The sequence below is a fragment of the Barbus barbus genome (assembly GCF_936440315.1).
Source record: "Barbus barbus genome assembly, chromosome: 36".
In the NCBI taxonomy this organism is placed as follows: Eukaryota; Metazoa; Chordata; class Actinopteri; order Cypriniformes; family Cyprinidae; genus Barbus; species Barbus barbus.
In genome coordinates this window covers 26,131,433-26,157,310 of record NC_136714.1, presented here as the reverse complement: position 1 = coordinate 26,157,310, position 25,878 = coordinate 26,131,433, and the positions used below count along the sequence as shown (strand labels likewise).

Genomic DNA, 25,878 nt, shown 5'->3' with positions numbered 1-25,878 from the left:
TCATACATTAACCAGCAAAACCCACCCCTTCCTCTTCTCATCGGAAACATGAGATGCAGCGCTGCAGTCGTGGCCTAAGGGATAGAGGGTCTGACTTGTAACCCGAAGGTCGTGGGTTTGAGTCTCAGGTCTGGCAGGGATTGTAGGTGGGGGGGAGTGAATAACTAACACTCTCTCCATCCTCAATACCACGACTGAGGTGAGACCCTTGAGCAAGGCACCGAACCCCCAACTGCTCCCCGGGCGCCCACTGCTCCGGGTGTATGTTCACTACTGTGTGTACACTTGGATGGGTTAAATGCAGAGCACAAATTCCAATTTATTTGGTCTTTTTGCTTATTCGTCCGAATAATTTCGGCTGCCGAACAATCGGTGCATACGTCATCAAGTTGCTATATCATTGATATCGCGATATGACACTTTTATATCATGTACAAATTTATACCAGTATTATCGTGGACGATATGATATGGCACAACCCTACTCCTATAAGAAAAAAACTTCGCTGCAAACAGGCTAATATGAAGTTCACGCATTAACAGAACACAGCATATATAGACTAAGATCTTCATAACAAGAAGCCATATTAGTAATGATTATAAACGAGAATTGTTAACGATATGGCCAATATCCACACAGCTGCCAGCTTTACCTGTTGAAGTTTGTTCAAGTTGTGCATGAAATAGACACTACTTTTCTGCACTTTCACTTTGCACGTCTCTCTCGTGCTGCACAACTGAGCTCCGTTTAGCAGGTATTTCGGCAGAGATGAGGACTGTTTGAAACTCCTTTTTTCCATTAAAACTTTGATGCGCATCGTCTCAGTTTAATACGTGAACATAACAACAGATGTGATCGCAAAACAGTCATAACATGTAAATATAGGCTACATAGTCGCCAGTGGCAACCTCAGCAAAAACTTCACTCGTTCTAGTCGCAGTCTGGAGCCCTGATATGTATGTATATATAACGTGTGTGTGTTATTTCATATATAAATTGAAATTATATACACTGCCGCTCAAAAGTTTGGGATCAGCAAGATTTTATGTTTTTTAAGGGAGTCTCTTCTGCTCATCAAGGCTGTATTTATTCGATCAAAAATACAGAAAAAACAGTAATATTGTGAAATCTTACTGCAATTTCTAATATTGGTTTCCTATTTTAATATACTTTAAAATAGAATTTATTTCTGTGATGCAGCGCTGAATTTTCAGCATCATTACTCCAGTCTTCAGTGTCACATGATCCTTCAGAAATCAGTCTAATATACTGATTTATTATGAGAGTTGAAACTGTTGTGCTGCTTCATATTGTTTTTTGGAACCTGTGATACTTTTTTCTTTGATGAATAAAAGTAAAAAAAAAAAAAACAGCATTTGTTCAAAATAGAAATCTTTTCTAACAGTATAAAGTCTTTACTATGACTTTTTATTCATTTAACACATCCCTCCTGAATAAAAGTATTAATTTTAACAAACATTTGAATAGCATTGTATATTATTTTTTAAATAAATGCTGTTCTTTTTAACTTTTCATTAATCAGAGAATCCTAAAAAAAAAAAATATCACAGGTCCCCAAAAACATATGAAGCAGCACAACGGTTTCCAACATTGATTATAAATCAGCATATTAGAATGATTTCTGAAGGATCATGTCACATGTGAATGCTGAAAATTCAGCTTTGATCACAGAAATAAATTTGATTTTAAAGTATAGTATAATTGACAACTGTTATTTTAAATTGCAACTTTTGAGCGGCAGTGAATATATATATACATACACACACACACATTTATTATTTACATTTTTAAGTATATTTACATTACATTTTTGTATAGATGTTGTTTAGGAATAATACTGTTCTTGTAGACGTCCTCCTTGTGGGTGTGTGGGCCTGGTTTCTAAACACTGAAAAAGGGCCATTAATGTGTAAATGTGGACAGTAGTGGTTCATCTAGCTGAAGTCAGAACCTTGTGGCAGTTTAAAACAAGCCATTTGTGTATTTTTAGTTTTAACAGACGCTCTATTTTGACTGGCGAGGGATTTCTGAGCACTGAAACTGACTGTGTCTTCATAGTGCAAACTGTATTTCAAAGATGTTGCAATTTTTTAACGCTCTCAGTAATTTTAACCTGGCTGTGGGTTAACAATACTCGGTTTCCACCCCGCTTTTCTCTGTCATCTGCATTTGTCATTTTCTTGGAAGGAAAGATGCTAGGGAGGATCCCGTCTGTTGCAAAGTGCTGACTGTGCCAGGCTGCCCGACCTCGTCATGTCTAGAATGTAAAAGGAAAACGTTCGGGCGCGCTGTGGATGTCTGCTGGCGGGACCATTAAGGGCCCCATTAATATTAAAGCGCTCGGGACGACCCGAGGAACATTCCAGAGGCGAGTCCATTAGCGGCCAGCTCCGGCACAACAATTCAAGGGTTTGTGTCTGTGTGTGTGTGTGTGTGTGTGTGTGTGTGTGTGTGTGTGTTACAGTGGCTTTTCCAGTCCGGGTTTAAATAAGAATCAGTATTTTAGAGTAGCTTTGCATGTAACAATATTCAAAAAAATCCATCTAGGGGGATTTAAATAGTTAATTCTGATAATTCTGATAATAAAAAAGATAATTCTGTAATGATTTGCTTGAGATAAACCACAAAAGCAGATAATTTGCAGAATGTTCACACTGTTCTTTTTCGTGCATTGAAAGTAGTGACAAACACTGGTAAGCTTTAAAAAATGACCAAAAAGCACCATAAAAGTAGTGATACATACAATTTGAGCAACATATTCCAAGTCAGGCAAGGCATTAGAATGAGTAAATGAAGACAGAATTGTGACTTTTTGGGGGAACTAGTACCCATAGATGGATTTGTTTGAATATTATGACATGCAAGTTACTTTGATTCTTACTTAAACCGAGACTAATACAAAATTAAAAAGTATAATTCACCCAAAATTGCAATTCTGCCATCTTTTACTCACTCTCATGCTGTTACAAACTGACCTGACTTGGAATATGGCGCTCAAATTTTATGTATGACTACCTTTTCTGGTGTTTTTTTGCTTAAATCTTTAAGCTTGGCTGCATTTGTACCCATTTACTTTCACTCCATGAAAAAGAACATTCTGCAAACCATCTGCTTTTGTGTTTTATGGCAAGTAAATGATGACAAAATTGTGGCATGCAAAGCTACTCTGAAAATTCTGATTCTTACTTAAACCAGAACTAACGCAAACGCGATTTAAAGGAATAGTGCTAATAAAAATGATAATTCTGTAAATGTTTTGCAGAATGTTCACTTCACACTGTTCTTTTCCATAGTCATAAAAATAATCTGAACACCATATTCCAAGTCAAGTCTAAGTAAATCATGACAGAATTGAGATTTTTGGGTGAACCCTCCCTTTAAGTTGTGTTTGTGTAAATGTGTGTGTAAGAGAAAATGGGTCTCCTTTAGCCTCACATTAAACAGATCATTAACTGTTAAGTGTGTGAGAGCTGTGTCCATTTCCGGCTCCCATGCGAGACCAATAACCGTATGTGTTTTTTCCTGCATCAGTCCCACCAGCAGCTTCATCATAGTGAAAAGGCACAATCATAGTGAACAAAGTTTATGTGTTTGTGCACGACATTGCAGTGTCTGGATAATTTAATCAGGGTTGTATTACCTCTTTTCCCCTGACACTAGTATTTATTTATGCTCTTGTTCTCTTCAGCCTGCACAACCTTTTGCTTGTTTCTTTCTTCTGCAAAGTCAAGCATCACTGGTTGCTCTTACTCGAGTTTAAGCATTAAACTAAAGTACTAAACAGGTGAAAAAATATTAGACTTACTTTGAAGGATGGACCCAAGCCATATCTATATGTATACATATAAATTATTTTACTTTTTATTTGTTACATTAAGTTAAACTAGATGAGAATTCATTGTATTTCAAGTAATTTTTTTGTTTTAGTTAACTATAATAACCCTGCACCAGACAGAAAGAAACAACTTAGCAACACCTTAGCAACCATCCACAACATCCCAAAAGTGCGGTCACATTTACAGCTGCACAACTTTTGCACAGGCAAGCACCAATCACACCTTCTTTTACTAACAGAACTCATTGACCATGGAATATCTTTTGATTCTGTATGTTGTCTTTTATATCTTTTGATTCTGTGTGTTCTCACTAAATAAACCCCATATCGTGCACCGCATGACCTCCTTGCCCTTGAGAATAACCTGCTGACCCTGCTATAAGTGAAGTGAAATTCGACATCCTCCCGGTCCTCTGTTCCTGTGAGCCTGACTCTGCCAACTAACCCACGTGGGTAAACAACACCTCGGCCTTCTGCTCTCCACTCCTGCTGACCTCAGCTGCATTTTTTTCTGCTGCGGTCGGTGACCTGCACGGCACATCCTGCTCAAATTAACGCTGCTTCAAGACCTCCACCCCCATAATGGGCGCAGTTTGGCACCGTTCTACAAGCCCTGCTTAGTTTGCACTGGCCAATGGCTAGTGGTCAAAAAATTAATCAAGGAACAATCTGGAAACATCTGCCTGTGGTCCGTCCCATCCAGGTACTAATTGACACTTTGTAAATTCTATAAAGTTAGTATAATTAGTTAGTCAAACCCACTTTTGTGCAATAATCATTATATTTTAATAGTTTTATTTTATAAAACAGATGCAAGATGCAAACTCAATGCATCAGTTAATCAAATGAACAAGTGCAGCTGGTAAGCAGTAATCTTAAAGGAACAGTTCACTGGACGAAGCAATGTTATGGATCATGGATTCATATTTTAGCCAGAAGCAACAGTTTGGAGTTAAAAACATCTTAATGATTGGTTTGTTTCTTACAAACGTGCAGCTTTTGGCTTTTCAAGATGTTAATTGATAGACTGGAGTGATGTGGATTATTGTGATGTTTTTATCAGACTCTCATTCTGACGGCACCCATTCACTGCAGAGGATCCATTGCTGAGCAAGTGATGAAATGCTACATTTTCCAAATCTCTTCTCATGAACAAACAAATACATCTACATCTTGGATGACCAGTGGGTGGGTAAGCTGTCAACAGATTTTCATTTTTGGTGAACTATTCCTTTATTATGATGATCTCCCACTTACCAGCTTATAGGCAAATGAGTTACAGCTACTGGGAAACATTACATCACTTAATTGTATTTGCCAGGCTAATGAGCAAAAAAAAAAGCATGCAGGTAGAAACACATCTCAGTCAAGCCTGCTGACCATGTGACACATAATCTTTAAACTTCTGGTTGTGAGAAACAGGAATTAGCATGCTGTATATTTTTTATCACACCCTACTTCCCCATTTCACATTCTGTCTGTCCTGAATAGTATGCAAGATTGGAATTAATACGTCCCCCGATACAGTGGCATGTTGACAAAAGCAGGCCAAAGTTGCCTGGATGGTGTACTATTTCTGGTGGATTTTCAAAGTGAGTATTTGATATGTTTTTGGGGTTATGTCACGGTGCACACACGAGGGAGGAACCAGGAACACGCAGACGAGGATATAAACTCAAATAACATACTTTACTTAACATCAAGGCAGGGCAAGACAAGGCAAGGCAGGGTAAGACACAGACATCCAACACCGGGGATAACGAGTAGACCAGACAAAGTTTAACGGAACAGACAGGACTAATATACACAGGTAAATCATAGATAACGAGACGAACACGGCTAGACAAGAATTAACTAATGATTACATATGACAAGGACAGGAAACAAACCAAATATGGGCACAAGGGGCAGGAACACATGACAGACACACAACAGTTCCCTGACATAACTCCCCCCTCCCGAAAGGCTCGTCCCGAGCCTTAACAGTTCCATCGGGGAGGGGGGGTGGGCGCTCTGGAGGCCTCTCAGGACAGACACGGACCACAGGACGGGGACCTCCAGAGCGGAACAGACAGACAGGACCCATGGCGGAGCAGGGAGCTCAGGAGGCCATGGCAGGTGGTAACTGTGGCCATGGCATCCTTCTTCGGCCCACCCACTCCACCCAGAGCTCTACTACCCCCCCCCCCAAAATTTCCATGGGGAATCCAGGGGGTATCAGGAGCCCTCCGGGGCTAGACAGACAAAACAGTACAAGACACGACAGAAACCCTCCAGGGTCAGACAAACACGACAGGACATCCCACAGGAACCAGAAGCCCTCCTGGGCTGGCTAGGAAGCTGAGGCTTCCTCTGGGCATGACGAGGAGTCAGGGGCCCTCACAGGGTCCCTCAGCAACCTCCTCCACTTCTGCGACAGGGGGGGCAAGCGGCTGCGACTGGCCTCCATGGCCACAACTCAAGGAGCCGCCTGCCCCAGACGAGTCTCCATGGACAAGACATGACATGGTAAGTTAAAATGTTCCTGTGGGCACAACGAGACATACATACGGCACTCCTGGCCGTGACGTGTGGACTTCATCCACGGAGAGGGTCATGGCGGCCGATGGGCATGAGTCAGCGGCAATCCGGCGGGCTTGAGTCAGCGGCAATCCAGTGGGCCTTGAGTCAGAGGCTGGCCGGCGGGCATTGAGTCAGAGGCGGATCGGCGGCGTGCACAGGGGAGCCGCCGACGGTGGGTGGGCTTTCCCCACGGACGGCGACGTGATCTCCTGCGAACGGCGGGGTCGGTGAGCCGCGGGTAGCGGCGTGAACTCCCGCGAACGGCGGGCTCGGTGAGCCGCGAACGGCGGCGTGACTTGGGGAAGCCGCCGACGGTGGGTTGGCTTTCCCCACGGACGGCGGACTTGGGTGGGACTTGATCCACGGAGAGGGTATCGGCGACCGGCAGGCTTGAGTCAGCGGCAATCCGGTGGGCTTGAGTCAGCGGCAATCCGGTGGGCTTGAGTCAGCGGCGGACCGGCGGGCATTGAGTCAGAGGCGGACCGGCGGGCATTGTGAAGCCGCCGACGGTGGGTTGGCTTTCCCCACAGACGGCGGACTTGGGTGAACCGCAGATAGCGGCGTGATCTCCCGCGAACGGCGGGCTCGGTGTGCCGCGGACGGCGGCGTGAACTCCCGCGAACGGCGGGCTCGGTGTGAGCGGCGAGGTTGGGATAGCCGCGGACATCTCCCGCGATCGGCGGGTTGGATGAGCCGCGGACAACGGCGAACTTGTCCCGCGATCGTCAGACTGCAGGGCTCGCGGCCAGCGGACTCGCGGCACTCGCGGTAATCCTGCCGAACTCCCACGCCGACTTGCAGTGGGCTAAAGCGGGATGTCGAGTGGCGACTTCCATGCCGCGAGGGACAAACAAAACAGGAACAAACAAAAAGACTTTTAAAAAACGGAAAACAAAACGAGGTGAAGGGGCGCCGCTTACTGTTTTGGTCTGGTCTTCTGTCACGGTGCACACACGAGGGAGGAACCAGGAACACGCAGACGAGGATATAAACTCAAATAACATACTTTACTTAACATCAAGGCAGGGCAAGACAAGGCAAGGCAGGGTAAGACACAGACATCCAACACCGGGGATAACGAGTAGACCAGACAAAGTTTAACGGAACAGACAGGACTAATATACACAGGTAAATCATAGATAACGAGACGAACACGGCTAGACAAGAATTAACTAATGATTACATATGACAAGGACAGGAAACAAACCAAATATGGGCACAAGGGGCAGGAACACATGACAGACACACAACAGTTCCCTGACAGGTTAATGTTGATTTTAACACTTCAATATATTTTACAGAGCCTGTGGTTTTATTTCTCAGAACACCTGCGTTCATATGTTTGGGTTGGTGATATTTATAATGTTTTTGAAAGTCTCTTCTGCTCACCAAAGATGCATTTATTTAATCTAAAATACAGTAAAAACTGTAATATTATTAAATATTACTACAATTTCAAATAACTGAATATATTTTAAAATGTACTTTTTTTTTCTGTGATGCAAAGCTGAATTTCCAGCATCATTACTCCAATCTTCAGTGTCACATGATCCTTCACAAATCATTTTAATATGCTGATTTGCTGAAATTTTGAAATCTTTTTCAACACTATAAATGTTTTAACTGTGACTTTTGATCAATTTAACACATCCTCGTTGAATAAAAGTAGTCATTTTTTCCAGAGGACTCACCAGAGTGCAGAATCTCTCCGGTGGGTTCCCGCAGGTGACTCCCGGCGGCTCAACACGGATGCGCATGTACTCCTTCATGGCCTGGGCTTTGGGTTGGCACGCGTAATGCTCCCACACAGCGCCTTCGTCCGTGCTCACGAGAGACTTGCACAGGTCGTACTGGCCTCTTGCTCTCGCCAGCACATGCACCAGCAGGTAGAGGAGTCCCGCGCATACACGCATGGCAGGCGTGCGAATAAGAGGGGATTTCCAAGGGTCCGGAGAAACGGAACAGGGACCACCGTGGGTTCAGAGGTGGGACGTGTTAACATGGAACAGCAGCACCGGTGGTCAGGTTAAAACATCCCATAACATCGCCACGGTCATTACTCCAAAAAGAAAAAGTCAGATATATAGAAAATGAAAATGTGCATAAAAGTGTTTCGTTGTTATGAGGTTGAGAGGAAGTCTTGTAAAGCAAGTTTATTGTTTTGTGTATTGACTTCTGTCTTACGTCTGCGTGTTTGGACACTGTCCTGATATGTTGGGTCTAAGGTGCTGATGCTTCTACTTGGACCTACATCCATAGCAGCTCCTGGACTGCGTCACCGCAGAGCATATTTATGTCCCGAAGGTCACATGAAGTGGGTTTTCCAAGCTCAGAAATGTCTGCCTGGTCGCATCCTTCACTCTTTAGCAGCTGCTGTCCATGGTCCTGAAAGCAAACACCACACATTTCAGTGTTTAACTTCACTGCTCTTTTGTACACAAGCTCTTGATGTTAGCCTGTTTTTTTCTAGCTCTTCTTTCTGCTGATGGTCTAATTTGCTAAACCTCCTCCTAAACAGACGTTGGATGTCATCCTGTGAACCGCCACCAGTCCGGACAGATGGCTTATCTCGCATACAACACGAGTCTGGAGTGAGGAACATGCGTGGTACATGCACACACACATACTTCACAGACAGAAATTATACAAGACAGGACTTCGAGGAAGAGAAGCAAAAGGGATGTGCGACATATCTCATGAAGATATTACCATGCAGAGATTGTATGTTAAATATTGCACGGTATAGTTTCCTGAATGAACCACATTTCATTTCCATTGGGAAATGGGAGGAGTGAGGAATGGTCTCACATGTGCAGATACGCGTATAGCGACGACATCCATTTCTAAGGTTGCAAATGCAATGCATGCCTGTAAAAATCAAGTAAGTAACCATATGCTTCGCATGGTAGGATCTGCTTTTATTCAAGTCAAAAAAGACTGAATCAACCTGACTACATTACAACATTTTAAATCAGATGAGGTAGAAAATATCATATTTGCATGTAATTTCACAGTAAACAAGACATATTTTCAAATCTTTATTGCATACGCTTTTATCGTAAGATATTTAAAAGTTTCACGAATAAAAAGTAAGAACTGCAATATAATTTATGGGGAAATGGCCGTTTTAAGAATTCCCTGCACAATGCATACCATTTAGGTTTTAAAAAGTTTTTGTTATCTTATATGGGCATTTAATGTTGAGTAGACGGTGTTTTAGAGAATATATGCATTTCTTTGGCTTTGAGAGGCCAGTTATGATGAACTTTAAGTAATTTAGTACTTAGTAGGTTGGTAAATGTAACATTATATGAGTTAATGACAGTTTCGAACTATAATATTCAATCTTACAACCACAACTACCAGTTTTAACCTCAGAATTAACAAATTTACTAGTCTTCATAACGCCTAAATGTGTTTAATTCTTCATTTAACACCAATCTGATCGTGTTGGAGGTTAATACAGTATAGAAAAGTAATTAAAGCGATGCATGTTCGTTCTACCTCTCGTAAAAACGTACAAGTTCCTCTGGCTGACAGAATATCCTCCTCCGTACTGTACTGTAAAACATCTCAAACAAGCATCGATGTTCCTCATACACACCCTGGAGGTAATCCAACATCCGCACTGTCACAAAAACCGTGACTAAAGTTGAAAACTGTGGTAGTTTAGCGTCAGAAAACAGTTTTAAATCGGTCTTCCCTCTGCAGAGCGAGCGGAAACGCACGGGGTGTGTCGCACGCGCGTCCCGACACTAAAGATGAGGAACTGCGATAAAACACACTCTCGCGTTTAACGGTAACAGGGCTGATTTTGCGTTTGAACTCGAGCAGAAACAACTTTTTGGCGTTTCAAACATAAATCAAAAGTGAGATGCATTGACACGCTCGTTTCATCCGGGTGACTGAAGTAGTTGAGATGGACTCACCGCGCGCTCGACTTGGGTCCGTATGGAAACGGCATCGCCTCCCGCAGCGAAGATGCGGTTCTTCCGTGTTATTTTTTTATCTTTATCTCTCCCTGCCGGAGAGTTTCTTAATGCACACTCTGTCGGTTTGTCAGGGGAGGACGGTGCCCTACTTCTCCAGGAGATGCTGGATGCAGGGTGCGTGTGTATGTGTGAAGTATCCAAAAGTGAGAATATGGACTTGTAGTGCGTGTGCTGTCTACTTTACTGGATCAGATTTGCCCTGTGTGTTCAAGGGCAGAAAGCTTCATGGCAAATCTCCCTCCCCTCTCTCTCCCTCTCCCTCCCTCTCTCTCTAATCCATTTAACCATCACTCTCAATCACTATCTGCTGGTTTGAGTCAGGCTGGCCCGGCTGTTCTGCTGTCTTCTTGGAGGGATGAAACTGAACCGTCCCACTCTTGAGGCACCTGGGAATCCACATTTTTACGCTCTCCAGACCTCCCTGCTCGGGAAAGCCTCTGACAGGTCGCTTTCTTCCTCTTTTATTGAATGGATTCTCTGTTTCCATTCAGAAATGCTGATAGAGCAACTCTCAGTGCAATATTTGCTGTTCAATGCACAGGGTTGGTAGGTTACAGCAATAACTTTTTTGTGTTTTTTTTTTTTACTTCAAAGAAGCACAATATCCCATAACAGACAAATGGTTCTTGATGTCTAATGTGTTGCCAAGAAAAAAAAGAAAAATGAAGAAAAATGCTTTTAAAGTATTGATCACAGTTTTAATTTACATTTTTAGTATGGTTCCTCTTAAAGTACACTTTCTAATGCAATGGCATTTGAAAACATGCCTAATATCATTGCATTTGATTAAAAAACTATAATAATCAATATAAGTGGTTTTTGCTTGCTATTCATTTTAAAGATAGCAGATGTACAATTTTTCAAGTAACAAAACATTTTTGGTGTTTTAAATGATAAATAGTGTGTATTATGTTGCATAGAAAAAACGAACATGTTGGCTTTGTTTGTTAATGTCATGTACTACACCTGTGGTTCTTCTGCCTGTGTGAGCTGATTAAAAACCACCAAAACAACAGTTGATTGCAAAACACGGAGCAAAAACAATGACAGAATTGAAGTTAGGTGGGGGGAAAAAAGATCCTGCAGCATTTTGAGACACACACACTTTTTATTTATGCAAAGAATGTATGCCCCAAAGTGGCTTAAATGTCCAAAACATATTTTGGGACAACTGTGTGCTCTAATATGCAAATATAGTATGACAGAATTCCCATTAGGGCCAACGGGTCTAGCGTTAATGCAAAGACTTAAATGAATGGTTAAAGGAGAATGGGACGGTTCATTTTCAACCCTTCATAGAAGACACATCAGCCGGGCCAGACTGAGTCATATCCACAGACAGTGATGAATTGTGATGGTTAAAAAAATTGTTTGTTTGTTTATTTATTTATTTCCATGGCATTCAGACAAAAATTACATAAAGATTCTAATTTTTGCACCTGGATGTTTGTTTTTATCATTACTCTCAATGATTCTCATTATATCGTAAAAATACTGAAATACAAAGCTTTATTAATATTATGTATTTTTAGTTTTATTAAATTGGCATGAATTAAATATATAAATACTAGTGCTGTCAAACGATTAATCGCATCCAAAATAAAAAGTTTTTGTTTACATTATATATGTATGTGTGCTGTGTATATTTATGTATATATAAAATATGTTATGTTTATATATTAAATATATTTATTTATAATATAAATTATATGAATAGAAATATAGACGTGTAAGTCATGTTAATATTTGTTAATATATTCTGTATGTGTGTGTGTTTATATATACATAATAAATATACATAGAACACAAACATATATTATGCAAACAAAAACTTTAATTTTGGATGTGATTAATCATTTGACAGCACTAATAAATACTACTAATAATATTATTATTCTTTGCATTAAGTAATTAGGCCGTAAGTGTCAGGGAAGTACTTAATGGTCATATAAAAATTCTTATTGATCCTAAAATAAGCAAATTTGTTCATGCAAATTATAATTCCATATTCTTTCTTTTGATTTTTTGGATGAAATTTGACCCAGACATGTTCTTGGACAGGTTTTGTGAGATTCACCCTTGTATTTCTCAGAGCAGAATTCTTTATGGAAATTGATATGGAATTCTTTTAGTTATTTTATGTGAATTTATAAAGTATGTGTGATGTTAAAGAGAGCAGAACAGAGAAAGAGAGAGAGAGAGTTGGCGTGATTCTGTGCTCTGGACGGTCTGCGTTGACAGGAGTGCGGATCAGATCGATAGTTTGTCCTTGCTGTGTCTCAACGGAAAGATTTCCGCATCTCTCTCTCTCTCTCTCTCGATCTCTCTCTCTCTCGCTCTATTTTGCTCTCGCTCTCTCAGAGCTGACTTGACTTTCCCCCTCTTGACACACCCAGCCTCTCTGATACCTCTAAAAAAAGCAATTTATAAAATCATAACTATACATTAAAAGTCATTAATGGCTCTAAAAGCGAAAGTGATGTGATTTATAAATGATTCCAATTAATCCCCATCTGAATAGTTTGACCCAAAACGCACAAACAGGATTATCCATCTTCAATTAAACGGGAAAAAGGAAACTCCCTTATCCCATCTCTGTCATGACGTCACAGTCTGCCGAACTTTACTCGGGTTGACCGTCTGTTTGGCACGTCTGCTGGATGAATCAGAGGAAGTGCGTAATCCATTGGCACCTGTCACAATGTTGACATATTATGTCTTAATAAGCCATAGATTAGGGATTGTAATCAGTGAAGTCAGGCAAGGGTTTATGAAACTTCCTAACCCGTGACGTACTTATAGGTCATGAACTGCTTGTGACCTAAAAACGAGAAACTGAACCAATGATGACGAGCAGCAAGCTGTTGGTTGAGTTGGGTGAATATGTAACGTTCATTAAAAAGTTTTGGGAAAACACAGCTTTGACATTCTGCATCCCCTTTTGTGCTCCACAGGAGGATAAACGCCATGTGCTTCTGGAACGACATCAGGGTGAGTAAATGATGACAGGTTTTTTGGATGAACTGCGTCTTTAAAAGTTTGGAAGCCTCAAAAAGGAACGAAAAGAAGAAAATCCTCCCTGCATTGGCGTCTGTGTGTGTTGAGCGTAGGAAGCTTCAGAAGTCATTTACACATGCACCATTCAGCCAGACGCCGCCTGATTCAGGCCTTACGGTTGGCGTCATTCACATGCCCACAACGCACTCATCCACTCGACTAAAAAAAAACCCCACATGCCAGGCTAATTCATACATTCATGAGTTTAGTAGGAAATGGCACTTTAGTCTTGCCGTTGTGATTATTTTGGTCCAAACATTCACTGTTTTTGCCATGAATAAACATCATCATCATCATATATGAGAGGCCTGTTTTTAGACTGACCTAGAGTGTAGTCAGTATATTTAAAGTCTTGCTAGAAAAGGAGTTTGTCGAGACAAGACAACCCTTCTTAAAGTTAAGAAAACAGCCTTGCAAGATATATTGAATTCCAATCTTTTGTTTGCAGTTTGAAGGTTACACAAGCAAGGTTACACATACAGTTGATTGAAGGTGGAAGTGTTTGCTGGGTGATTGTTAGGTGGTTGCTAAGGACTTATGCATGATTGAGAGAAACAGAGAGAGCAATAGACAGACAGATATACTGATGGATGGATGGATATACACTCTTAAAAATAAGGGTGCTTAAAAGGTTCTTCACAGCGATGCCATAGAAGAAAAGAGAACCATTGATTGATTTTGAAGATTGGTTTGCAGGTTTGTATGTATTTGTTAGCTGGACTAAAATACGTATTTCCTCAATCAACTTAATTCAGCTTTGCTTATATGCGGAGAGTGAAAGCTGATGATTAATGTGGAAAGTTTGGCTGTGTGTGTGTGTGTGGCCTGCTTGGCAGACCTTCATGAAGGTATACCCTTCACAAGCACACCCCACTGTGGCCTGACTCTGTCCATCTCTCTCTCACACTCACACATTAGATGATTGACAAAAAGCACAAGATCAGACTCCAGTGCAGCAAGACTAAAATGCCGGATAGAAATCAGTATTTTATGCAGGTAAGAGTCTTGGGCTTTGGTGCATGACCTGCAATGTCTTACCTGAACTTCTGGGACTCCCAACTCAACCAAAGCGTAATAAACACACAGAATCGAGATGCACGCGTGCTCCTTTGTTCAGGACTGTAGAGGTAGGTTCACAGGTGAAGTGTTGACTCAGGATTGACACAGCATTATACAAACATCTCAGAATTGATATTCTGGCCTCGTACTGCAGCGTGTAGTGTGCGTTTGTGCAAGAGAACAAGAAAGAGATTGACAAGATTGGTGCATCCTAGCTACAATGCTGGGATGTTATGGTGCGTTGCAATACAGTGGATAGGTTGCTCTGAGTGCTTGTGCATTCATTCATTCTGGATAAGTCAAGTCCATAGCAAAAACAGTTTGATACTTAGGGTTAAGGGCTTGTCTAAATCATTAACCCTAAATTTGAGCAATAGTAGTGAAACAATATTAGGGCAGCAAGATTAATCAAAATAAAACTAAAATCAAAATATAACATTTTGCATGTTTCAGAGTGAAGCGTGCCACTGTATTCTTTTACACACGAGCATTATAAAATTAGATTATTGTTGTTTATTGTAGAATTATTATTATTTTCTTAGGTTTTGTTATGATTATTTATTCTTAAAAACTCCTTTTTTATTTACAGTTAAATAAATGAAGATGATGATTATTATATTCATATTTGTATATAATCACAATTGTTTGGTCAAACTTTTTGCAGACCTAAACCAGGGTTATTATAGTTATAACTAAAACAATTAAAATCATTTTTGTTGTTGAAATAAAATAGGTGTTAATTGAAATAAAATGTATGTATATGTGTGTGTGTGTGTGTGTGTGTGTGTGTATATAGATATGATATACATACATACATACAACACCGCCAACAGCATTTCTCATTTTTATTTAGTTTAATTTGATGTACTAAAATAACTTAAATAAAAATTGACTACAGTATATAGACATATTTAAAAACAACAAAAACTTCAACTAAAAGTGATAAAAACCAAACTTAATTACTAAAACTTTAACTACAACTAGCATGGCAATATAAAAAGTAAAATCTAATTCAAAATATTTACAAAATAGTATAACAGTATCTCAATGATACTAAACTAACACTGCCCTAAACAGCAAACCTGGAGCTTTTTATAAATTGCAGTCACAATTAGATTATATTCCCCTAATCATGCAGCTGTAGTCTATTTATTTGAATTTGAACCAAAATTTGTTTCTGCTCAACCATTTGAAACACAGGCACCCTTCAAATAGAGGCAGTTAAAAGTAATAAGGAGGTTTATTTCTGTTTGAGAGCGCTATTAAAGTCAGTGTTGTTACATCAGCACATTTTAGCATGGTTTAGTCCACAAGGACTACCCCATCAAACCAAGCAGCTCCTCTCTTTTGGATCACAATAACTGTGTTTTCAAATTCTCATGTCAATATTTATGAGGCGTGATGGAGCTCGGCTAATATCCTTACTGAGTGTTTTGTCTTGATTTAATGGGATGTCAGGATTTGCTCCTGACCCGTGTGAACTCAAGAGACTTCTAAGGGTCAATACTGAAATATGAGCTGTTTTGGCCATGATTTGACGTCTTTATTGAGGTTGTTATTATACAGGCTGAAAAATGGATGTTCGAGTAAGCAAAGTTCAGAAAACACAGGCAGTCTAACTGGGGACGTGTCACATCTTTATTTTTCTACAGTTCTGTAACCCTCCTGCTATACGAAAACCTTGTAATAAATTTGTAGAAAATTGATTTTTATAGTTATTACAGTTTTATTTTCTTTCAGAATTTGCATTCTTGTTTTCATTTGCTTTAACTTGATGTACTAAAATAACAAACTAAAACTGAAATAAAAAAATATTAAATAACTGTGTAGACATAAAAACAACAAAAACTTAAAAAAAATGACAATAAAATTACTAAAACTAACTAAAATTAAAGTGGAAAATACACAAACTCATTCAAAATATTAATAAAAAATTTGGTTAATTATGCATGACAAATTTTGGTTACTTTTTAAGATTTTAAAGGAATAATAACTTACATTTTGGTCTTGTTTACACACGAAATGATTGTGTTGCAGCAGAAGATTTAATGCTGTCACACACACGTCATAGAGCACATCAGAGAGCCTGGGAAGCGTCGGCATCACCATGGTTATCATGCTAAACAGACTTATAATTATGGGATGTAGAGCCCCAGGGGCTGCAAAGTAAAACTAATTTATTCACCACGGATACATTGTTCTTCTACAACAGACAGAGGGCAAAAGAGAGAGAGGAAGGCAAAAGGTTTGGGGAAATGCCTAGAGAATAAGAAAGAGGCAGAGAAGAACGACTGTAACATAGAAACTAGATCTTTGTGTATTAGATTAAAAATTCTGCTTATTATTTTATAGAATAAAATGTAAGTCATCATGTTGAAGGCAAGACACCACAGACAGGGTCAACTTTTTTTTAAATATTTTTTTTTATTTTAAATAGATGCCACCATACTTCACTAACTGATTAATTACAGTACATTAAGACAATTGTTTTGCATTGCAAGTTTCCTAATATTTATTTTTAAATAAGCAAAAGAGAGCATTATAGAATTAATTATGAATTAATATGCATACATTTCCAGAACATAAAACTGAACAGTGGATAAAACCAGGTTGAAAATTCTTGTTTCATTTTGTTGAGATATTAGAGGTAAAGCTTTATACAAAAGGGATTTTGGATATCTCTTTTTTATTGCTATATAAATCAGAAACAGCCAGAAGAAAAAAAAAACATTTTCACCATGTTTTTAGGAATAATAAAAGGATACATAAATCAGTGTGAATTATATATGAACAAACCCCTCTATAAAACCTTCAGAATAGGAAGAAAACAAAGTATGGTGTATGTAAGTGCTGCTGAAGTGGAGGAAAAAACTTTTAAAGATATGTATTATAATTGAAACCTACAGATGCAAAAAGACAATGTTTAATAAAATAAACACGTAAATGTGTATTTTGGGTGTTTTCTTTCCACCAAAAGATGTTATGGAAGCAAAACAGCTCAAAATGTCAAAAGCTGCCCGTGGAAAGATAAAACAATGGTTTTGCATGTAGTGTCTTGTCTTAGCTGTGTATATGCATTGCTATGCAGTTCTTCGGGTGTTCTGAGTGTTTGTTTGCATGTCCCTGTACAGGTGCTCTGGAGTTTTTGGTGGTTGTCTATTGGTCCAAGTTTGAGTTAATTAACATAGTATTTCCATGTTTGTTCACTTTTTCTGGTCTGATCTCATCACAGATGACTTGGACCTTGTACAGTCCATGAACAGTAAATGACCCAGTACTCTCTCTTTAAACATCCAGTGCTTCCACTCGGCTGAATTTAGCTGAGGTAATCGCCATGACGACCTTGCATTTCACCAATCGATGTGAACATTTAGAGGTGCCTTTCAGAAACTCCAGTGTTTGTGAGTGTGTGTGTGTTTGAGTGTGCATAAATGTGTGTTGTGTTTAATTATGTGCATGTGTTTGCATTGTTTAAAGGGTCTTTGTATTTGTTTAGTTTATGTGTCTCTAGGGTTGTGTTTGAGTGTTTTTGCTTACTCAGAGAGATATAAATGGATCAGTGCCTGTCCTCATATGATTGATCGGTTGCCTTTTCCCCAGACCCTGACCATTTCACGCTTTCTTTAACCACAGATCCCCAACACACACGTTTCATCAGAAAGATCTTTACTGCATGTTTGTGTTATTAACTTTTTTTTACTGCTATTGAACTAGGGCAAATGTCTAGATATAAATTTACTCTTTGACATTTTATTTTTTAGAATGACATCCAAATCTTGGAAATATTTTATTTTATTTTATTTTATTTTACACTGCTATGAATAATGGTAAATGCCTAGATATACATTTACTCTTTTTTGTGGCATTTTTATGATGAGCTCTCAATTTTGGAAATATTTAAATTTAATTTATTTGTGTGTGTGTGTGTGTGTGTGTGTGTGTGTGTGTGGCTTTGGGCCTCGTACCTTATACCAGCCTAAAAACTGTTGATGATCTTTATAAAGGATATATGGCAACAGATTTTTTTGTTGTCCCATTTTGTAAATGTTATTATTTCATTAGACACTATGACATCATCTGTGGGTGAAGCTTTAACTCATGAACTGTGGGGCGTCGCTCGTTAGGGTCTAACTGAGGCTGTTACCATAGTAACCATTTTCAAGACATGCACATTATGTAATATTATCTGTTTTATGTTGTTTGGCCACCAGTGATAACTCAAGTAATTGGTTTATCGTTTCTTTCAACAGAGCAAGATGAAACAGGTTTTGCTCTGTTTCGCACCACTAACGACAGACAGCAAAAATCTCTCTCATTAACATGACCGGCATCACTGTAAGTTTACTCTTCGTGACAGATCTTCTTCTATAATGAGGAAATATTTTAAATGTTTAGTTGGATGACATTTGCTGCTTGTTTTAAGACTAAAGTTGCAGTGCTGAAACACCTCTTCCATGTTTCAGTGATTAAGAGTTCAGTTCGGGATGATTTGGTGCAGATGCTCCATTGGGTCACCAATCACTGATGGATGGATGGATGTATGGATGGATGGATGGATAGATAAAGTGATGGATGGAAGATAGATAGATGGATGGACAGACGGACGGACGGACGGACGGATCGACAGACAGACAGACAGACAGATAGATAGATAGATAGATAGATAGATAGATAGATAGATAGATAGATAGATAGATAGATAGATAGATAGATAGATAGATAGATAGATAGATAGATAGATAGATAGATAGATAGATAGATAGATAGATAGATAGATATAGAAACATCCTCCATGTTTGAGTTTCAGGAACTTTGTGTGCTGATGCTCCATTAGGTCACCGATCACGCAAGTGCCCGCTGGAGGTGAGAGGAGGAGTTTTCTGCAAGATTCCTGGCAGGGATGTGATCCGTGTGCGGGGAACATCAGAGCAGCTGCTGCAGCCGTGCGTCGCAGAGAGGGAGTCGGAGCCAAGTGACACTTTCTCTCTGGAACAGTTGTTCTTTTTATCCTTCCTTATGTGAAAGATGAGCAGAATCGTCCTCGAAGGCCTCCATAAGTACAGCTTATCCATTCATCTCTCTGTCTCACTCTCTTCAGCCCCCTTTTCCCGTCTCACTATCTGTCACGATCAGCTTGTTCTTCTGTTTGGTGTCATTTTCGGCATAAGTAGTAACAGCTTCTGCCCTTGCTGGAAGGGTCTTGTGTACAGCTGTCTGATTATTACGGCGTGTGACAGGACAGCGGTGTGATCACTACATTTCTCTCTCTTTCTGTGGATCTGTTCCAAACCTGTGAGTTTGAAAGTATCATAAGCATTAAAATGGGATTAGTTTTGTAAATAACAGTGGAGTTACAGTCATTAACATCGGACATCTGTCATTGTCTGGATGCATGAATCAAAAACCTGTGTGCAAAAACCTAAATATAACATTTATTTAATGTAAGATGTTATCTGATTTTTTGTGTGTGTTAAACAAACTTTAACCTTTAACATTCAACATTTAGTCTTCTGAGGGGAATTTACAGATTTCTTATGTTCATGTTCTCGATTATTACTCATATTTGTTGTTTTATATACAGAACTGTATGGGATTCATTATTTTATTTTATTTTAACTTTTAAGTGAATGTCATTAATGATGCTGCACTAGTTCGTTGAGCAGTTCATGATCGAACTTTTCTTGCTGATTTAATTTTCTTGTTACAGATAAAGTGAAAGTGACCCATACTCGGAATTTGGATGGAACGATAGAGGGATGGATAGTGGATTGATTGGATAGATAATTTGATAGATGCATGATAGAATGATGAAATAATGGATGGATGGATGGATTGAACAATAGAGGGATGGATGGATGATAGATAGAATGATGGATGAAACAATAGAGGGATGGATAGGATGATAGAGGGATGATAGACTGATTGATAGAACGAGGGATGGATGGATGGATGGATAGATAGATGAATGGATAGGACGATAGAGGGATTGATGGATAGATTGATAAAATGATGGATAGGTGATGATGGATGGAATGATATAGATAGATAGATATATGGATGAATGGATAGAACGATGTGTAGATATATAAAATGATGGATAGATAGATAGAATTTTAGCATGAGAAAAACAGGATTTAAAAATTTGTGTGAAGTTATTAAAATCTCAAAGTACATCTGTGAAATGCAAATTTAGTTAACCTGGGAAATCCCGTCCCATCTGAATACTGGGCTGTAGCTGCGCTCCAGACATGAAGACTGTTCCAAAACAGTCTGAAATTATCTTTTAAAGATACTAAGATGGCTAAAATCAAAGGCAGCATCACATTTATCCTTAATAGAGTAGTAAAAAGATGGTAAAAGAAGAGAAATGTTGAAAAAGCATTGACGAAAAACTTGTTTGACCTTATTAAAATGAACCATTGCATGTGATATTTGTGTATGCAGTGTATTTTCTTGCTTATTAATAATTTATAGCTTGAAGCACTGTTTGTCTTGTGGCCTGTTCCAAATCAGTCACCATTTCTTTAGTTAAGATGCTGCCTATGTAGGGAACACATTAAGGCAGCTCACCAGGTTTTGGAGCGGTTCTGCTCTCTGTGTGTGTGTGTGTGTGTGTGTCGGACCCCTGTCGAGTCATCTGCATTACTCCAGTCTTTTATCAATGATGTTCCCTGCTGTTCAGACACAACACACACTCCATCACTGTCACTTTCTGTGAGTGCGTGTGAGCGTGACATCATAGCCCACATTTCCATGCTTCAGCTTACTGCGATTAACAATCAGTCTTTACGGCGTGTGTGATTGCTAACGGCCCAGGGCTCTAACACCGTCGTTTGGGGAGTGTTAAGGCTGTTAAAGCACCTGTTTAAGCACAGCGTGTGCATGTGTGTGTGTGTGTGTGAGATTGCTGTATCAAGACATCACGCTCAGCCCTCCGGCTGTTCCTCTAGACACAGGAGATCCCAGCGCACCTGCTCTAGTGCCAAACACACACACATGCGCTCTTTCTCTCTCTCACACCCACACACATCTTTCTCTCTGTTTCCAGTCTCATTTCATCATGGCCATAATTTCATGAATATCAAAAACAGCTCTGTCTCAAGGTTATTATAGTTAACTAAAACCATGAAAAACATTTGGAAATAAACTTGTAAATGAACTGAAATAAAATAAAATTAAATTAAATTCCGTTTATAAAACTTCAACTTGTTTTATTTTAGCTAGCTGCTAAGGCAATATTTTTTTTTTTTTTTTTTTATTAACTCAAACTAAAACTGAAAAAAGAACAAAAACTTTATAAACATGTTTAATAATACATTCTAAAATAAAAATGACAAACACAACAAAATTACTAAAACTAAAATGACAATGAATAATAATTCAAATAAATACTAATACTAAATGTTAATAAAAACTATAATACTATAAAATCGCAGGGAGACTAAAATAACACAAAAAAATTGTATTTTCTTGTAAAACGTAATACAGCAATATTTGTTTTATTTACCAAAAAAAATTTTTTATGGCGTACAAAGAAATAATATCATATTTTATTCCTGTCACGAGTCCGGGCTGCAGTTCTTCCTTTCTCAACTAGAGGTCCCCATCTCCCATCCTCCCGGACTCCATTCCCCTAAACTCCACACACCTGCCGCATATCATTCACCTGACACTCATTATTACACCCGCAGCTATTCCCCATTGCCACCGACTATAGTCTCCTCTCTCTCACCACTCTGCCTGGGTGAATTAATTGTAATTTATGGTACTAGTCTTTGTCACTGTGGAAACTCTGGGTATACATGCACTGTGTTGCCGTTAATGTATCCCGTTTCTAATCTGTTTTGTTTTGCCTTGTTGGCCTTTTTGTTTCATTATTAAAGAGCGCCTTACCTGCATTTGTACCCTGACTTCGTCTGTTCACGGCGCTCTCGAAGTGTTCCGTGACAATTCCCTTATACGATATAATAATCTTTTTAATTCATAATGTTGTATTATTTAAATACGGTAGTGCATTTTTATAGTATTTATCCACCATATTTTGTACTGCCTTTTATGTACACAAACAAAATAAAGCATGCTATTTTTTCAAAAGACAGTAATTTCAACATCAGTTTGTGAAATCAAAAGTTGTTTACAATATTGCATTTACAGTACAATGCATCACAATATTTCCTGCACTATAAGTGTAAGCATACCAGAAATGCATGCAACTGTGCAAAATACTGTTAATGATTTTTTTTATTTTATCTATTATAGATAGATAGATTGTTTTTCAAAGCATCTTCAGGAAAATATTAGTGTTACATTTTACTGTAAATAAAATTAGTTTACTTATTACAGTTGGACCATTAGTAAAATAATGATTAATGTACATTGCTGCTCAAAATGAAATTTTTTCTATAGAGGAATAATGTAAATATTTAAAGAAAAATGCATGCCTAACATCTGTGCTTTGAAAACCTCCCAACTGCCATTGTAAGTGCATTACTGTAAATGAGATTTTGTTCGTTTTTTTACAAACTGAGAAACAAGTCAATTATTTTCTTTTGTGATCAACAGCAGTTTAATTGAAGCAGAGCATTCCTTTAAAGAAGAACAAAAGCGAGATCAATTTTGATGTGTGACGGCCTACATCTGTTAAACATTTGTATAAGGATGGATATTCTGTGATTTCTTTGTTTTGGTTTTACAAAATATGCTTGAATATTATTAATAGTGCTTCTCTTCACTCTAACATTGTTCAAAGGAGACGTTTGATCTTTCATTGACTTCTAAGGGGAATCTACTGTGTTTTTTGTCCATGTTTTCTGTAATTACTCACCATATTTGTTTTTTGGCTTCTTTTCTCTGGCTATAAACCTCTCCAATCTTTTCCTCCTCACGCACGCTGAGATCTTAAACAAAGACTTTGTGTGATTTTTGGCTTGTGGCAGGTGTTGATAAGTGTCACCGCTTCAAAAATGACTTGGGATTTAAAAGTTCTTTAGCTATTTTTCTTTAACACTTTCTTTTATTTGTAATCAAATAAAACACCAAAACTACCGCGAGAAGTTCATCACTTAAAAAGTTTGTCATGTGCATATCCTGTTTCCTGTGGGTGTGAAGAAAGGCTGTTGTGACTGCTTGTGACATCCATCTACAGTAAGACAGCAGCAATTAGTTCCACGCTATAAATCAGATATCGCCTATATATTTGTGAAGATTTTGTTAGTAATGCATGCTTTAATTGGACATTAAAGAAATAGTTTACACAAAAAGCTGAAAATGTTCTCAGGCCAAACAAGATGTGGATGAGTTTGTTTTTTCATCAGATTTGGAGAAATGAGAGTCTAAACAGCTGATAAAACCATCACAATAATCCACAAGTAAACCACTCCAGTGCATCAGTTAATGTCTTGTCAAGCCAAAAGCTGCGTATTTGTAAGAAACAAATCCATCATTAAGGCGTTTAACCTTTGGTCACTTTTGGCTAAAATATGAGTCCATATAACCCATAATAGCGCTTCCTCCAGTGACAAAGTCAATCTCCTGTTGTCCTCTTATATCAAAATCCACCAGCTGTTTGTAACAGACGCAGGCAAGTGTGCTGGTGCGTGTAAACCTCACTCCCTTGATCTCAAAGAAGTGGCGCTCTGGCGACTGACGCTAGAGGCCGTGGCCTTTAGCCTCCTCGTTAGAGCGCCCGCCTCCCGCGTCGGAGACCGCGGTTCGAATCCCGCTCGGAGCGAGGCGAAGTAGAACCGGTTACATTGGTGCCGTGACCCGGGCGGGAGTGAGGTTTAGGGGGGTGAGTGTAACAGACGCAGGCAAGTGTGCTGGTGCGTGTAAACCTCACTCCCTTGATCTCAAAGAAGTGGCGCTCTGGCGACTGACGCTAGAGGCCGTGGCCTTTAGCCTCCTCGTTAGAGCGCCCGCCTCCCGCGTCGGAGACCGCGGTTCAAATCCCGCTCGGAGCGAGGCGAAGTAGAACCGGTTACATGTTTACAGCTGTTTTGAACTGTTTTGACTTATAAATAGTGCATGATCTGTGCAGATTTCTCTCCTGATTCAGACAAAAGCAATATTATAGACAGAGCATTCTTATTTTAGCTGGAAGCAATGATTTGAAGTAAAAAATGTTTCTTGTTAACATGCAGCTTTTGGCTTCAAAATGATGGATTGGAGTGGTGTGGTTTATTTTGATGTCTTTATCAGCTGTTTGGACTCTCATTCTGACGGCACCCATTCACTGCAGAGGATCCATTGCTGAAAAAGTGATGTTAAGATGAATTTCTCCAAATCTGTTCTGATGAAGAAACAAACTCATAATTTAATCAAATCTTATATAAGTGAAAAAACCTTGCTATGTGTACTGCATTAGGCTACCGAGACTTGTCATAGCACTTGCTTATTATTGCTCTTTTGTTGGTTTTGATTGCTTCTATTGTCCTCATTTCTAAGTTGAATTTGTAAGTCAATTTTCTTTTCAATTTCGTCCAGCCCTACTAGCCTTTATTCCTTATATTGTACATTATGTGCATTGTCCTTGACATTACATTTTTATGCATTTAGCAGACGCTTTTATCCAAAGCGACTTACATTGCATTCAAGTTACAGTTTTAACATTTTATCAGCTCTTGCTTTCCCTGGGAATCAAACCCATGACACTGGTGTTGCTAGTGCCATGCTCTACTATTTGAGCTACAGGAAAGTCCGTCTTTTGTCCGTCTTTGTTTGTGTGTCTGTGTATTTGTAGTGTATGTGGGTATGTTTTCCAGGCAGTAAACGCTCATTAGTGGTGAAAGCGGTCCACAGGGCTCTTTCAATCAGTTGGCCAGATGTTTGCTGCTCTCTTTACACCGAGAAACCCAACCCACACAACATGCTCACAGGTACAACAGCCCAGATTGATTTCAGCTCAGATACATTCAAAAAAACTTCAAAGTCACAACAGAAGGGAGAATTCTAAAGAGAAGATGTTCTAAAGATTCTAAAAAAGAAAGGTTCCAATTAGAACCCAAACAGGTTTTACCGTTTGGCTAGAACCTTTTTAAGAACTGTTTGTTTTCTAGTTCTTTAGCAGATTTCTGTGCTGGTGCTCTGAAATCAGTGGTAGAAAGTCTGGATCGTGCATTAGTTGCTCAGATAGAAATCTGATCCAGGATTGGCATAGAGAGCTTCTCTGCGGTTTGGAGCTGCTCTCATTGTGGAGCGGTGACAGATCAGTTGAGTTTGAGTGTTGTGAAGCTGCCTCTCTAATGGTTGATGGATCTGCTCTGATTGAGCAGGTCTGGAACGGTTTTGTTTCTTTTTATGAAAGCACATTCACTAGATCTGATTAGAAATTTTCTTGCTCAGAAGTTGCTTTTT

The 25,878-nt window shown here is 39.1% G+C and overlaps 1 protein-coding gene across 1 annotated transcript in view; it reads right to left on the bottom strand.

The window, feature by feature from the left end:
- LOC306855744 (netrin-G2-like) overlaps positions 1 to 10,615 on the bottom strand; it is a 71,914-nt gene extending 61,299 nt beyond the window's left edge. The window contains exons 1-2 of the mRNA XM_079394576.1: positions 10,348 to 10,615; positions 8,110 to 8,803 (exon numbers count right to left, since the gene is read on the bottom strand). Of these exons, the coding sequence (XP_079250702.1) occupies positions 8,110 to 8,331 (222 nt within the window). The 5' untranslated portion in view covers positions 8,332 to 8,803; positions 10,348 to 10,615. The remainder of the gene's footprint in view (positions 1 to 8,109; positions 8,804 to 10,347) is intronic.
- Positions 10,616 to 25,878: the final 15,263 nt, after the last annotated feature.